Source organism: Salmo salar, chromosome 02 (assembly GCF_965601325.2).
Source record: "Salmo salar chromosome 02, fSalSal1, whole genome shotgun sequence".
In the NCBI taxonomy this organism is placed as follows: Eukaryota; Metazoa; Chordata; class Actinopteri; order Salmoniformes; family Salmonidae; genus Salmo; species Salmo salar.
Window position 1 is genome coordinate 74,325,982 of NC_138292.1, and position 13,884 is coordinate 74,339,865.

Consider the following 13,884-nt stretch of genomic DNA (forward strand, 5'->3'; position numbering starts at 1 on the left):
TGAAGACTCCATTTTCTTATTTCAGTGTTTGAACGGATACAACGTCTCCCGGTTGGAATATTATCGCTATTTTACCAGAAAAATCACAAAAATTGATTTTAAACAGCGTTTGACATGCTTCGAAGTACGGTAATGGAATATTTTGTCGGATAGGGTCTTGAACGCAAGAACAAAAACGCAGCCATTTGGATATAACTATGGATTATTTGGAACCAAAACAACATTGGGTGTTGAAGTAGAAGTCCTGGGAGTGCATTCTGACGAAGAACAGCAAAGGTAATCCAATTTTTCTTATAGTAAATCTGAGTTTGGTGCGTGTCAAAATAGCTAGCCGGGCTATCTACTCAGAATATTGCAAAATGTGCTTTCACCGAAAAGCTATTTTAAAAATCGGACACCGCGATTGCATAAAGGAGGAGTTCTGTATCTATAATTCTTAAAATAATTATGTTTATCTTGAGTAATTTAGTAAATTCACCGGAAGTTTGCTAGTTCTGAACATCACATGCTAATGTAAAATGCTGGTTTTTGATATATGAACTTGATTGAACAAAACATGCATGTATTGTATAACATAATGTCCTAGGAGTGTCATGTGATGAAGCTCAAAGGTTAGTGCTGCATTTAGCTGTGGTTTTTGTGACATATATGCTTGCTTTGAAAATGGCTGTGTGATTATTTTTGGCAGGAGAGTACCCTGACATAATCTAATGTTTTGCTTTCGCTGTAAAGCCTTTTTGAAATCGGACAATGTGGTTTGATTAACGAGAGTCTTGTCTTTCAAATGGTGTAAAACAGTCATATGTTTGAGAAATTGAAGTTATAGCATTTGAGGTATTTGTATTTCACGCCACGCGATTCCACTGAAGGGCAGTGCTTGTGCCTCAGTGCAGGTCAGTGACTAGGTGGGACGCAAATGTCCCACCTTGCCCAGGGAGGTTAAGAACATTGTTAACTTAATTCACGTAACACATTGTCAGGTCATGAGCGTCACAGCACACTCTTAATCCCAGTATGTTTGCATACATTTTATTCAAATAATTTAGTGAGTCGTGTTGTCAGTAGGGCTCTATAGTAGCTGTTGGGTCATCAGTTCTGTTAATCTCATTGATTTGGGAGGTGTTTACCACCACATCTTGCCATGCCTTGGCCACACCATTCATCAGGAGATCATAGCCAGGACTCAATCCCTTGGAAGATGTTAATATCATTTAGTGGTAATGTGTCCTGAGCCCATTCCCTGATGAGAACTACAGGGGTCCATGACAGACTGAGGAACAAAAACCCAAAGCTGTGTAAAACAGTTACACTGATTAACAGCACAGATGGAAACTAGACCTCCAGAGAGCTGCTCTGTTAACTGTACCCCCAATTACATTGCTTAATGTACCCCAGGCTCATCAGTGTGACAAAATGCTCCAGAAAAGGGTTCTAATGAAAAACTTTATTTCCAGTTCAGCACTTGAAAGACGTCTCAAGGGTTGCAGGTGTGACATCAATGTCATCTTCTTCCATCTGTCGAGGAGCAAATCCATTACCAACATTTCGATTAAAGGAAGACTGGCTCCCTAAATCATTTATACTACATGTATAGTATGAGTCAATAATAATTCCAGATTTAAAATAGCTCACCAGCTTGGAACCCCTACTTGCAAGGGAAGACGTATTCTGTCTCAGCCTGGTCACCTGTAACCGTAAGACAGGTTAGTCTGAGTAAATGAAAACAAGTTGCCCAAATGTTCCTCAGAAGAGGGAGAAAAAAAAATGACATTTTGGGAGGGTTAGTAGAGCAACTTACTTGGCTGGTAGTAGTCATAGATTTTGACCACCGCTGGCTTTAGATTCTGTACTGGGAGCTCCTGTATGATGTCCAGGGTGATGTGGAAAGGCAATAGCGATGTCAGCTGTTGGGAGAAAAACAAACATATTGCTCATTATACAGCAAAACCTATTCTTTTTAAATGAAGCCCATTATATGGAGTGCCATGTGAATGGTTTCCACCTCACCTCCGTCAGGTACATTAACACATGGTCATCTTTGATATCAACACGATCCACTTGACTTGAACCCCTCAGCTGTGAAGACAAGTCATTGATATTGCATGGACAACAAAAAAAGACCACCATGGATAAAGGTCACACCACAACAACTCACCCTCCCCAAAGAGTCTGGATCTGGGGAAAACCCAGAGAGCATTTTCAAATCCACTAGAATCATATTGGTGGTGAGCTCCTTTCCATGATATCTGAGAAAGACAGGATTGACAACCGCTTTTAATAATCAAATGCTTGGATTATTTTAGCCATAAAGACCAGGCTGCCAAATAAGCATTCTGACTGAACCTATACACAGGTATAATGACACTGATTCATTTGGGTCAAACCCATTCTGCAAGTCATGCTCCAAGATTACACATTTTAAAGAATTAATACAAATGGGTCCTTCATTCTTACCGAGACTGGAGCTTCAGCGTGACTCTGGGTCTCAAAGACTTGATGTTGCAGTCCACCTCTGGAGTCACCTGGATACTGAGCGTTGTGCTTCTGGTAGGAGTAGGGACGTTGTAGTGGAGCACCACCTGGGATAGAGAAGAGGAAGTCAGGGAAACCATCTTCCCTGTAATGTATATTAAAGCGCATCTTGCGCCACAGGACTGGGAGCAGAGATGTGTATTCACTGACCTGCACTGAGGCACAAGCACTGCCCTTCACTTCAACGCTGTACTTCCCTTCTGTGTCCTGCAGCGCCCTCTCCTGGTACAGAAGCTTGTTGTTTTGGTTCACATGGAAGAGGCACCGTTCCCCACTGGGAGACCGTAGCGTCACTGTGCTGGCTCCTCCTCTACTGAACACCCTGGTGGAGTAGAGAGCCAGGGCCTGGAGGGCCACCACGGTGTCCTAGACATACAGACCACAGGACAATACCTTCAATGACAAACACTGTTTTTAAAGGGTAGATTTTTCCAAATTGAACAGTTGCTAAAGTGACTATATCCCAATTCCCTGTACCAGTGGAAGTGAGCCTCACCAGGTTAGACATGAAGAACACAGAGTTCTGCCTGTACTAGTGCACAGGGTGCCATTTCAGACCACTGGTGTTTGGGAAGTATACCTGTGTGGAGGAGAAGCCTCCGTAGGCGTTCTGCTGCCTCACCAGCCACCTGACGATGCGGGAGGCGTAGCCCAGGTCAGAGGTAGACCGAGAAGAGGCACTGAGGGACGCCAGCAGAACGTAGGAGCTGATCTCCACCTCCAGGGAGGGTGAGGTCTCCGAGGAGGACTGGGACCAGTGCAGGAGACCCCCTGAGGAGCACACACACACGTCAGGATAAGGACTAGCTTAGTCTTAAACCTAATACAGACTAGACCAAACAAAGTTCTGACCTCCCCAAATCAACTTTGGCTGTTTGATTGGACAAAGGTTTGCACTTTTAGGAAGACAGCACTAACAGATATAGCTCACCCTCTTGAAATGAGATCGTGTCGAGGTGCTGCAGAAGCCGGGCCCGTGTCTCCATGTCACCTGCCAGGGTGAAGGTGTAGGCCAGCAGAGCAGTAGCGTAGGTGTTGGACATATCACTGGTGGAGTTCTTCAGGCAAGACAAGCTGTGGTCCACAACAGGATCCTGGAGCACAGAATAACAGCAGCACATTAAGACACAAGCCAGCCTGGACTGGGTTCCGTTCAAATTGTTGATTAGTGACAGCTTTTTGCTGAGGAAAGGGATCATTTTTTCCTTGTAAATATTATAAATTGTGTATATGCAGGGCGCCTTGGTCTCAATGGGATTCTTAAAATAAAGGTGAAAGCAGACAATACAAACAGATCTGGGACCAGGCTAGAGAGATTCAAGCTGGAGCACATATCAGTAGTAACAGATTCAGATCTGCTTATGTAACGCCCATTCTTTGTTATTTCATAGGCTACGTCATTGTAGAATCTTTACATGACAGTTGATTTCATACAGGAGGCTAAATTACTTGCGAGAAACGGTTACGTGGAGTGAAGCTACTTACCGACACGGACATGTTGAGCTCCAGCATTGAAGCAGTGATGTAAGCCGTCAGTGTGACTTCATCCGTCACTCCACCCTAGAAAACAATGTTAAAATACTAACTGCATCTAGCCACATTTAACATCCTTCAGTTTGTTAGCAATATAAATACCTTCATTCTGTTGTTCAAGAGCTTCCCTAAAGTTCTGAAACAGCCATGTTTGCCTTGTTGACGTTCCAACCAAGTCTTGGACTGCTCCATTGTCGCCGGGTCAACATAGATGAAAGACTGGGCTTTGCCAAAGGATCTCAAGACAAAAGCAGTCAGCCTGAAGAAAGAAGCGGATTCATTTAAAAGCCCTGACATAATATCGTCAAGCTCCAAGTCATGACATCACATGTCAACTGTCCTATCCGTCATTGAAACTACCAGTAGGTGAAAAACAAGCCAAGTACTCACCAGGTGTTCCCCAAGCCTTGTCCAAACGTGCTGTACGCACCATCAGCATTCTTGTAGTTCAGCTGCCTTTGGTAACCTGCCGGTGGGTTTTTAGCATGAACAGTGACCAAGTGGTTGTTCTGCTCCCTAACCCCGTTCATGGAGAGCTACCCTCCAACCAAGCTGTAATTAACCCCATTCAGCCAGCTAATTATTAGAAGGGGAGCTAGACCAGGGTTGGAGAGTCCTGCACTATGAGACAGTGTCAATATTCTACCATCAAATGACTTCAGTAGGAATCCATCTGTTATGTAGCTCCATCGTTACCATGACAGCAGGGTACACTTTAAAATAGAAACCTAAATCCTCTAGTTGGACAAATCCAGCCCGGTTTGTGGATTTGGTGTCTAATCAAGACAGATTTTAAGGGACTCTCCTACCACTAGTGAGGAACTTGGTGGCCTTGTCTAGGATGGCTGGCGTGAGCTGATTTGTATTCCGCAGGTACTCCAGGATGTAGATATTGGGGGAGAGCAGGGCCATATTCTGCTCCCCACACCCATACGGCATCTGCAACAGTCCATCCAGGTTGTTGAGGGCCCGACCCAGGATGTCCCCTACAGAGAAACAAGGGACTTCTGTTACACTGTCCTCTTTAGCAAACAGCAGCACTGGAGAAGGGTTGTCTTCCCACCACTACACAATGGTTTATTTTACCCAGAACAGAGAGGGAAATCCTAGCAGAGCCATCCACCACATTCTGGGGGAGTTGTACTTCCACCTCCTCTGTCAGAGCTTCTCCTGTGGACACAAAGATGCACTGAATGAAGATGATCACATCAACCACCGTGAACGCTGATTCATTACTGACCGGTAGGACACAGCAACCAGTTGTAGGTGTGGCTCTTCTCTGTTCCCTCAGCCTGGAGGACAGGAGAGGAGAGGAGAGGGATTCTTTTCAGAGGCAGTTACACCAGACACTATCTGTGCAACCTAACAGCAGTAGACTACATACCTTCACCAGCAGGCCCCGTGTGACTGTGTCAACGCGTCCTCTCTCCGGTACGTTCACAACCCCGTTGCCACACGCAGCGTGGGACTGGACAGCCGCTGCACTAACGGACACGTTCAAAACCCCTACACACAGGTTACACAACTCAGGTTGACATCCATTCTGCCGTTTCAACAGTTGAATGAAGACTAACCCAGGACAGAGGGGGCCATTGTCCAACTGAAGGTCTTTCGTCCATTGGCACACAAGCACGAGGAGTCCTGGACATCACGCACAGGTGTGAGAGTGTAGTCGGAGGAAAGAGCTGGAGTCACAGAAACCTGCCAAAGAGGAACACGTCGTAAGATAACATGGTACGACAAAAACAATACAACTCAAGAAACCATCCTGGTGCACTGTCGTACCATGATGCACTTGGAGAGGTAATTAAACACGGTGGCCTTCAGCTCAAAGCGCTCTCCCCGGATGACTGAGTAGGGCAGGGTGAGCTCCAGGAAGAAGGGCTGGAAGACCGTGAGCTCCACCAGAGGAGCCAGACCGAAGCCACTGGGGGCCAGGCAGAAGACCTCAGTCTCCCAGGTGGTGATGGTGTCTGGGACTGTCAGGGGGACATCTGCTGATCCAGACTCCCTGGAATACAGAGGTCAGAGTTCAAACAGAAAGCCACCAAGTGTACAATGGAGTAGGACTAATTTCAACACCATTTGTTGTTCCAAATGCATTTAAGCTTTATCTAACCAGGGACACCCATTGAGGTCAAAGGGTCTTTCCTAAGAGAAAGCTGGCCTACAGTTGTTCCTAATCTACACCACTGTTTTGATATGAGGCAAGAGCTAAGAGGGCTTTCACCAGAGGTCAGCCTCACTGCGCAGAGCACTTACCCAACTTCCACAAGATCCCAAATCCACGTCTCAGGGAAGAATGTACGGACCGTCTGTATGGGTGGCGGAGGTGGAGCGGCAAGTGCCACAGCCATTTCACGTCTAGGACCCGCTGATCCAGGCCTAGCCATTTGGCTGTAAGCTACTACTAACACAAAACATGCCCATTATTGTCAAGTTAAAAATGGACTGAATGCTGTGCTCAGACCAGTTTAACCAGGCTTTGTTATTCTAGCAAAAGGTAATCCATTTCCCAAGGTTCATTAAAGACTTGTGGCAATGATGAGAATAAGGACATCTCACCATAGGAGCGACGGTACTGGTTCCCCTGGTAACTGAGGCAGGAAGGTACTCTTATATCCAGGTTAGTCGCTAGCTTCAGTCCCAGTGTCTAGAAATGTCAGAAACAACTAATTATTAATAAATGTCCGTTTGTCATTCTATTAAGTTTAACAGTGGAAGATGAACACATTGTAACAGTTGAGAAAACAGGGCAGAAATATTTACCTGAAAAACTGCATAAGGATCATTTGTCTCCTCAGACGGTCCATATGGGTATGGCATTATGAATCTCCTTGGTCTAACACGTAAACATGCTACTGGATCTTCAAGCTCGTAGGGAATATAGGTCGTCTCCTTGACTGGTAACAAATCAAATATCTGGAATGGGACAAGAGGGAGGCTTGAAATTCTCTTGTTCATTGGGGACTGAAAGTGGGAGGACTACTTGCCCTTGAATAAAAGGACACTCAATTTTGGTTTTCCATTGCTAAACGTCAATAAGGAGGTGCTTTCCAGTTACCCAGAGTCAATAGAAAGTGGGCGTCAAGCCAGAGAACGAGTCTCATTACATTTGATAAAAGCTCCCCAAATAACCAGTGAACAGATCCACTCCATGTCTGCTGTAGTCACTGGTTGTATTCCCAGCACCACCAAAACTGTAGGTATGGTGGTACCACTGTTGTTCACTTCAGGAGCTCCGTTACCTTGTCAGCATCCAGCCTCTTCCCTGGCTCCATGATGCCAACACTCTGGTCCACAGCACTGAGGCCACAGAGGGAACCGGGCTGGGCCGAGAGACGCAGGGTGTTCTCCTCCCCTGGGACAGCGTTGGAGGGCGAGAACGCCACCAACACCTGGCATACACATCAGATACCATTACTCCAGGTATGGAAATACTGGACACCTTTCATAAAGTGGCAACAATGACAGACTCCTGCACACACCTGGTTCCTGAAGCATTTCTCAGTGGGGAAGTTCATGCTGTGGGCAATGACAGTCTCACTGGGTAGCATACTGTACACCAGGAGCTGAACCACCGGTGCCATCTCTGGAACCACTGCCAACTTCAAGGTGACGTCACCCTCAGCTACTGCAACGCAAGAGCAGGTCACTGTCATCAAGCACCTTCCAGAACGGTCAGAATCACTTAATGAAACTCACTCACCAGGACTGTCCTGCTGCACAGTAACATTGATGTGTCCATGCTGAACTATGACCCCTCTGGATAAGGCCTGGAGGGAAAGGGAACAGTTCTCAGCAACTCAGAGGAGCCACTGCAACCTGGTAAACAAATCCAGGACTCCAATTAGTATGATACGTTATGTTGTGGATGTCCATCATCCATTTCATATAGGCTACGAATTCCAATTTGTAACATGAGCTAGCTTGGGTTACCGTGGTTGATTAGGAGTATTGGTGCAGTATAGGAACATCCTTCCTTTGAAAGTGTGGCTGGGGCAACGTCTGAAATGATCCTGGTCAAAAGGAGTGCAACTAGGAAATATGGTGCCATTTCAGAGGCACCATGGGTTTGCAGGTTGTTCCTGGTTCTACTCACCAGGTAGAGGACATCCACAGAGCCCTTTGGGACAGTCTCCCCTACGATGGCATAGCGGATGGTGATTGACACTGCCTGCCCACATGCCAGTGGTTTCTCCATCTTCTGAATAGCCAGGGAGCTGGACGGTTTACTGTCTGGGGCAGCGGGCTGGATCAGTGAGAGGACGTGTTGCCCTCTGTTGAAATAGGGGACCCTGTATCCTGGGTACTCCACTTGTGGGGTGTCACTCACCTGGAAAGGAACAAAAGGAAGAGTCTAACTAAAGGCCCAATCCTAAATCAACCCCTAGACCCCGTCCTATATACAGTGGGGATCTGAGAGGATGACGGGAAACAATACAATAACAGATCCACCTTACTTCCACCTAGCCCATCTTGGTCACAGCACGTTAGGGTCATGGCCTTAGGGCAGCGTTTACCCCCCCCCCCCCCCCCCACAACACTGCACAGCTGATTCAAATCTGGATGAAGAGTTCATTATTTGAAGTCAGCTGCGTAGGGCAACAAACTAAACACGCACCCCTTACGGTCTCCAGGCATGGAGTATAAAGTCTCTCAAACCGACAAGGAATCATACTTACTACGAGGTTAATATTCTCTTTGGGCATACTGGTTGTGTTGACCGAGAACCTGGCAATACCACGACTGTCCGTGGTTAGGTTCTGTAGTCGTAGATATGAGGACCAGCCTTTCTCCTCAAACAGGTAGACTAACATGTCAGAGATGGGTGTGTTGTTAAAGCGAACAGCATTTATCTGAGGAAAAGGTATGAATGAAGTGACACCACATACTGGTACTTCAGGAAGCAGGACAAACAAAAAGCATCCACAAGAACACCATTTGGACTTACCTTGCCTTCGATAATTGATCCATGCTCATAGATTTGGGGTGTGTCAACAAATGTGAATTCTCCAATCACATAGGAGAGCTCTACATTTTTTTCCTCTGACAGTGTAATACCTGTCAAATGAAGACAAATAATAGGATGCTATATTTCACAATTACCAGTACCAACACCATGCAGAAACTCAATTGCTTTACCAACCTTGAGCCAACGCAGAGTAACCCAAACTCAGTCCTGGACCCCCCCCCCCTCCCCCGGGTGCACCTTGTAGTTTCTTGCCCTAGCACAACAGCTGATTCAAAGCATCAAAACTACATTACCAGATGGTTATTTGAGTCAGCCGTGTAGCGCTCGGGCAAAAACCAAAACGTGAACCCAGGGGGGGCCCCAGGACAGTTAGGGAAACCCTGATCTAATGAAACAGGCAATAGTTACATTGCCATCAGCTGAAGTGAAATGAAGGGTTTGTATTGAGTAAATTACATGATGCATCTCATAATGATTGTGATAGAGGACTTGCCTGTCCCCTCCTCCTGAACTTCTGCACGGAAACTAAACACGTCTCCCAGCAATTTCTCTCCTGCATTCTTTGTGAAAATTGCCAAGTTGAAGGCATAAGAAGCACAGCCAGTATGGTCCATCTAGGAAAAGCAAGCAGAACCACACAAAAACAGATTTAAATGTAATCCGTTGGTAAATACAGCACTACTAGTTATAGGAAAGCATACAAACCTCTATTGACTCTTTGTGGCATGGAGGTGTGTAATCAGGAACTCCTTGTGGATTTCTCTCATCAATTGTTATTGGTATCACTGCATTGTCCACCAAGGGTCGGCACAACTTCACCCCTGCTTTACCAGGTACAGGCTGCCCATACGTGTATCTGATTTCAATTCACAACAAGACAAGTGTCAATTTCCTACATCCAGTTACCATATTAAAAACAGAACACCTAAAGGCTTTAAGTCACGTATTTAACATGGTCAATGAATCTGGACCTGTCTTCATAGAGCCTCAGAATGGGATCAGTTTTAACTATAGATCATAATGAACAAGGTCACATGTCAGGGTGGGACCTGATCCTAATCCCAGACGCTTTATGACCTAAGAACCCGCTGTTCATGTAAATGCCACTAACAAATCTCAGCAGCACTATAGGTCTTCAATTAGCATATTTAGATTTTAAACAATTTCCACATGAAGCTACAGTACTAGCAGAGGCTGCTGCCTACAGACTTGAAATCATTGGAATACTAGTCACACCATCTCATATGTATATACTGTATTCTATACCTCTGACATTGATCATTCCTTAGATATTTGTGAAATTGTTACATATTGCTGCACCCGCGTTGTGACCAATAAAATGTGATTTACTTGTATTTTCAAAGATCCAAATCCTTACTTTCAAATGTGAAAGTAAATTAAATACTTCTAATAGTATTTCAACCCAGGTCTGCATTAGCGTAATGAGACTAGAATGACATTTAGTGGACTAACTACAATACATTGCAAATCACCAATAGTGTTTACTCACTCTGCACACACTTTCACTTCATACTCTTCTTGAACAACGCTGATCTTGTCAGTGAGGTTCATCTGGATCTCAAACTTGGGCAAAACTACAGAGAAAAAGAACAGCAGTCAACTCTAGAACGTTCCAGGATTGTGATGCATCCATTCAACATTACCTAGCATGAAAGAGAAACTCAACCTACCATACTTTTCTACTTTGAAGTTGTGGTAGATTTTCTCTTCACCAATCCACACTACAATGGTATAGGATCCTACAGGTGCTTCAGAGTTCAGGGGGTGAGAAAGCTGCAGAATGTTGCCACTGGATGTAGTGTTGACCCACTGTCCAATCCGGTTGCGATTAACATCCTGTTGGTTCATAGGAAGGGGAACCTTCAGCAGGACAAGGAGTCAGCTCTATTCATGACATTTCTATCTGCAACATGCATTTACTGAAGGGGGCCCAGATCACACAAAGCTGACTGGAAGTATTTGGCTACGTTCTACAGTAGGTGGAAATGAGGACCTAGCTAGCTAGCTGGGGGAGTCATAATGTTGCAGTATTTACACTGACAGTCAACATAAAGTTAGACTAACAAGGATCTTACCTCAAGTTCCACAATGTTGTACTGTGAAGGGCAAAGACAAGAGATGGGTTCATGTTTCATTAATAACACCAATTCCAAAACAGCAGGGGAGCATAACTGTCTACAACCACAGGAACTATTGGCTTGGTCGCTTAACGTAAACATCACATGTAGCATTTGCACTGGGAATGGCAATTCAATCTCAGGAAGAGATGATTCTATTCTGACCAACATGAATGGAAACCCCATGTCCTGGCTGGCTGCTTGCTGTACATAGTGTCACATAATACCAGATTGCTATGGCCATCACAGTATTGCCACACTTCTGTATTTGGCTTTGAAATAGTAGAGACTGACCTAAAAGACTATTTTCAATATTATATTTCCAACTCACCAACTGATTGACAGGGCTAAAATTGGTATCCAAGGTGACGACTCTAAAATGCACTGTAGACAAACACAATAAGAATATTAGAAAATTCCAAGGATTCCCAGAAATACTGGTTGAGGATTTCCATCCTGAGTGAACCCAGTGGGTTTACTGCATCTGCACCACATTCCTGAACAACGAGGCTCTTCAGATGTCTACCGTTTCCCTCTACAATCCTCATAAGCCACGCAGAGTGGACAGGACCAGACCAGTGGCTCTAACATTACCCGTTTGTCCTGGGTTGTAGATTGGTTTGTCCGTTTGGATGAACGTCATGGGGCCGTAGGGTTTGATCATGACCCTTCTCTCCTCTGTTGATAGAAATGTTACCCCTCGAACCTCCACCTTAAAGTTGTGCACTTCGTCGCTCTTCACATGAGGGGCCTGTCAGAGACCGAGACAGAGCAACACCGGTGAACTAACGGACCGATAACATAGGACATTAAAATGTGGTGCCGTGTGGCCCAGCTGGTAAGAGCGTGCCACTAGCAACTTCAAGGTAGAGCGTGTAACTCCTGCAGGGATCACATTATGCACTCAGCGTACTTTAAGTTACATATATAAATTGTTTCCATAGTATATACACTAGCATGCAATCAAAACCTGAATCGGAAGAAAAGTTCTGGTAGGCCACAAGCTGGCATTGCACAAACAACCTAAGCGATGCATCAAAGCTGAGAAGTACAGTACACTCTTATTGGAATGGCTCTAGATGTCCACCAGTGCTGGGCTGACCTGAAACTGGAAGCAGCGGTGAAACTCTTGGTCAGAAGTCTCGTGGAGAAGTGTTTTGTTCTGCCCGTCGGCCATCAGAGATATGGTCATGACCAGGGTCTCGTTGGGCTGCAGAAGGCTGGCACAAAGCTTGGCCTCTGAGCCTGCCTGGATCACTGCAGGAATGGCTACCATGTAAACCCTACAGAGAACACACCCGGCAACGGGAAAATCAGTACACCTCTAAACACAAAGCCAGGTGAAATATACAGGGGGGATAAAGATCTGCAGAAAGGGTAGATGAAACATGGCTCTAAATCTGCTGACAGAACATTAAACCGAGACAAGCAAGTCTAACTTGTGACTGCAGATTTACTTACGGTCTTGGAGTCTCTTGACAGACACAAAGCCAGTGAATGCAGGCAAAGAGTATCCATCTCCAAACCTCAAGCCCAGGAAGAACCATGACTAAAGGAGAAAAATAAACCACCAAGTCCGTTATGACCCAGTATTCCTACATGGAGAGAGAGACCTAACAATACCATTTCAAATTCTTTCCTGGGCACTGCAAACCTTGCATTCCATTCATTATCAGAAGCAGCCACCCACTGACATGGTCTCAGACCATTTCATACGCAAAACACTCAAGTATGATATATTACATTTTATATGGTTTACATCTGTGGATGCCCGTCATCCATTTCGTATGATGTGTTAAAAACCATGCAAAATGGACATTTTACAAATTACAATTTGTTGTGGCCAACATGAGCTAGGTAGCTAACATTATCTAGGCTAAACATTAGGAGTAAAGTTAATTAGCATGTTTGCTAACCTTAACCCTTTTACCTAAGTAGATGAAGTTGCTTTTTACCCCAAATGTTATACTTCAGTTTTATTACACCCACCCCGCCACTCTTTTTGCTTTAAGTAGCCGTCTTCTGTAAAAATACTAAACGTAACATTCCCATATGGATTTCAGTCTCGCGGATTTACATTTATTATGTTACATATAGTCAATGACACCAGGCTGCAGACACAGGTCGGTAAAAAGGCTCAATTGCACGTAGGTTAGCGTTTTACTTCTAGACCGAGTTACAGTATCTCGGTCTAGAAACTGGGCGCCAAACACAGATTGCAAAAGTATGTCTTTCGCATTGCATTTGGTATAGCCTGTAAAAGACCAGATGTAAGTAAAAATGCAAGGCAGTAACTTGTTTTGTTAATTGATCGCGGACCTGTTGTTTGGGGTATAAGATTGCGCCACAAGTTGCTATAGCACCTGTGACCAAGGCATACTCACCACAGCGGATTGTTTGTGGACTCAGTCGAAAGTAAATATCCCCCGTCGGTCATGTCCCTATAAATATCCTTAGTTCCGGACTTTTTTCTAATTACTAAGCGCTCGCACCTGCTGGATATTCAGGGAGTTCGATTAGACTGAACGGCCATTTCAAATGCTCGATCATGTTGTCAACAAGGCAGCATGGCGCGTACAGTAATTCAGGAACATAGGTCTACAACATGTCCATCAAATGCTGAAGCACATATGGGGTTTTTATCAAGACCAAACCCTTTTAGGCCTATGTATATGAACACTCCCAAATCATTACTCCACGTGCTTT

At 45.0% G+C, this 13,884-nt stretch overlaps 1 protein-coding gene across 3 annotated transcripts; it reads right to left on the reverse strand.

The window, feature by feature from the left end:
- Positions 1–1,424: 1,424 nt before the first annotated feature.
- Positions 1,425–13,650, reverse strand: LOC106598925 (alpha-2-macroglobulin). Of its 3 annotated transcripts, none has more exons than XM_082966917.1 (37): positions 13,563–13,650; positions 12,640–12,727; positions 12,281–12,461; positions 11,773–11,929; positions 11,510–11,562; positions 11,137–11,157; positions 10,732–10,897; positions 10,551–10,635; positions 9,746–9,896; positions 9,534–9,654; positions 9,020–9,129; positions 8,751–8,924; positions 8,168–8,401; positions 7,775–7,841; positions 7,554–7,696; positions 7,314–7,463; positions 6,835–6,987; positions 6,631–6,718; positions 6,328–6,475; positions 5,851–6,076; positions 5,640–5,766; positions 5,450–5,571; positions 5,306–5,357; positions 5,152–5,235; positions 4,875–5,051; positions 4,456–4,531; positions 4,168–4,324; positions 4,018–4,092; positions 3,464–3,626; positions 3,113–3,303; positions 2,683–2,898; positions 2,455–2,579; positions 2,156–2,246; positions 2,008–2,076; positions 1,799–1,904; positions 1,633–1,686; positions 1,425–1,515 (listed from the first exon to the last, which is right to left on the reverse strand). In XM_082966917.1, the coding sequence occupies exons 2-36, from the start codon at positions 12,723–12,725 to the stop codon at positions 1,646–1,648; spliced, it is 4,386 nt and encodes a 1,461-aa protein (XP_082823043.1). In that variant the 5' UTR covers positions 12,726–12,727; positions 13,563–13,650; the 3' UTR covers positions 1,425–1,515; positions 1,633–1,645. The 3 variants fall into 3 exon arrangements, with proteins under 3 accessions (XP_082823043.1, XP_082823040.1, XP_082823035.1); XM_082966914.1 differs by having other exon boundaries at positions 6,328–6,472; positions 7,554–7,699; XM_082966909.1 differs by having other exon boundaries at positions 7,554–7,699.
- Positions 13,651–13,884: the final 234 nt, after the last annotated feature.

What these genes read in the sequence shown, in the direction of transcription:
- LOC106598925 (XM_082966909.1), bottom strand. Translation starts at nt 12,725, where the DNA reads ATGGTTCTTCCTGGGCTTGAGGTTTGGAGATGGATACTCTTTGCCTGC. An exon ending in ATCCTTATGCAGTTTTTCAG is followed by an intron (nt 6,719 to 6,834) that starts GTAAATATTTCT and finishes TGACATTTCTAG; the next exon opens with ACACTGGGACTGAAGCTAGC. An exon ending in ACCTCTCCAAGTGCATCATG is followed by an intron (nt 5,767 to 5,850) that starts GTACGACAGTGC and finishes CCTCTTTGGCAG; the next exon opens with GTTTCTGTGACTCCAGCTCT.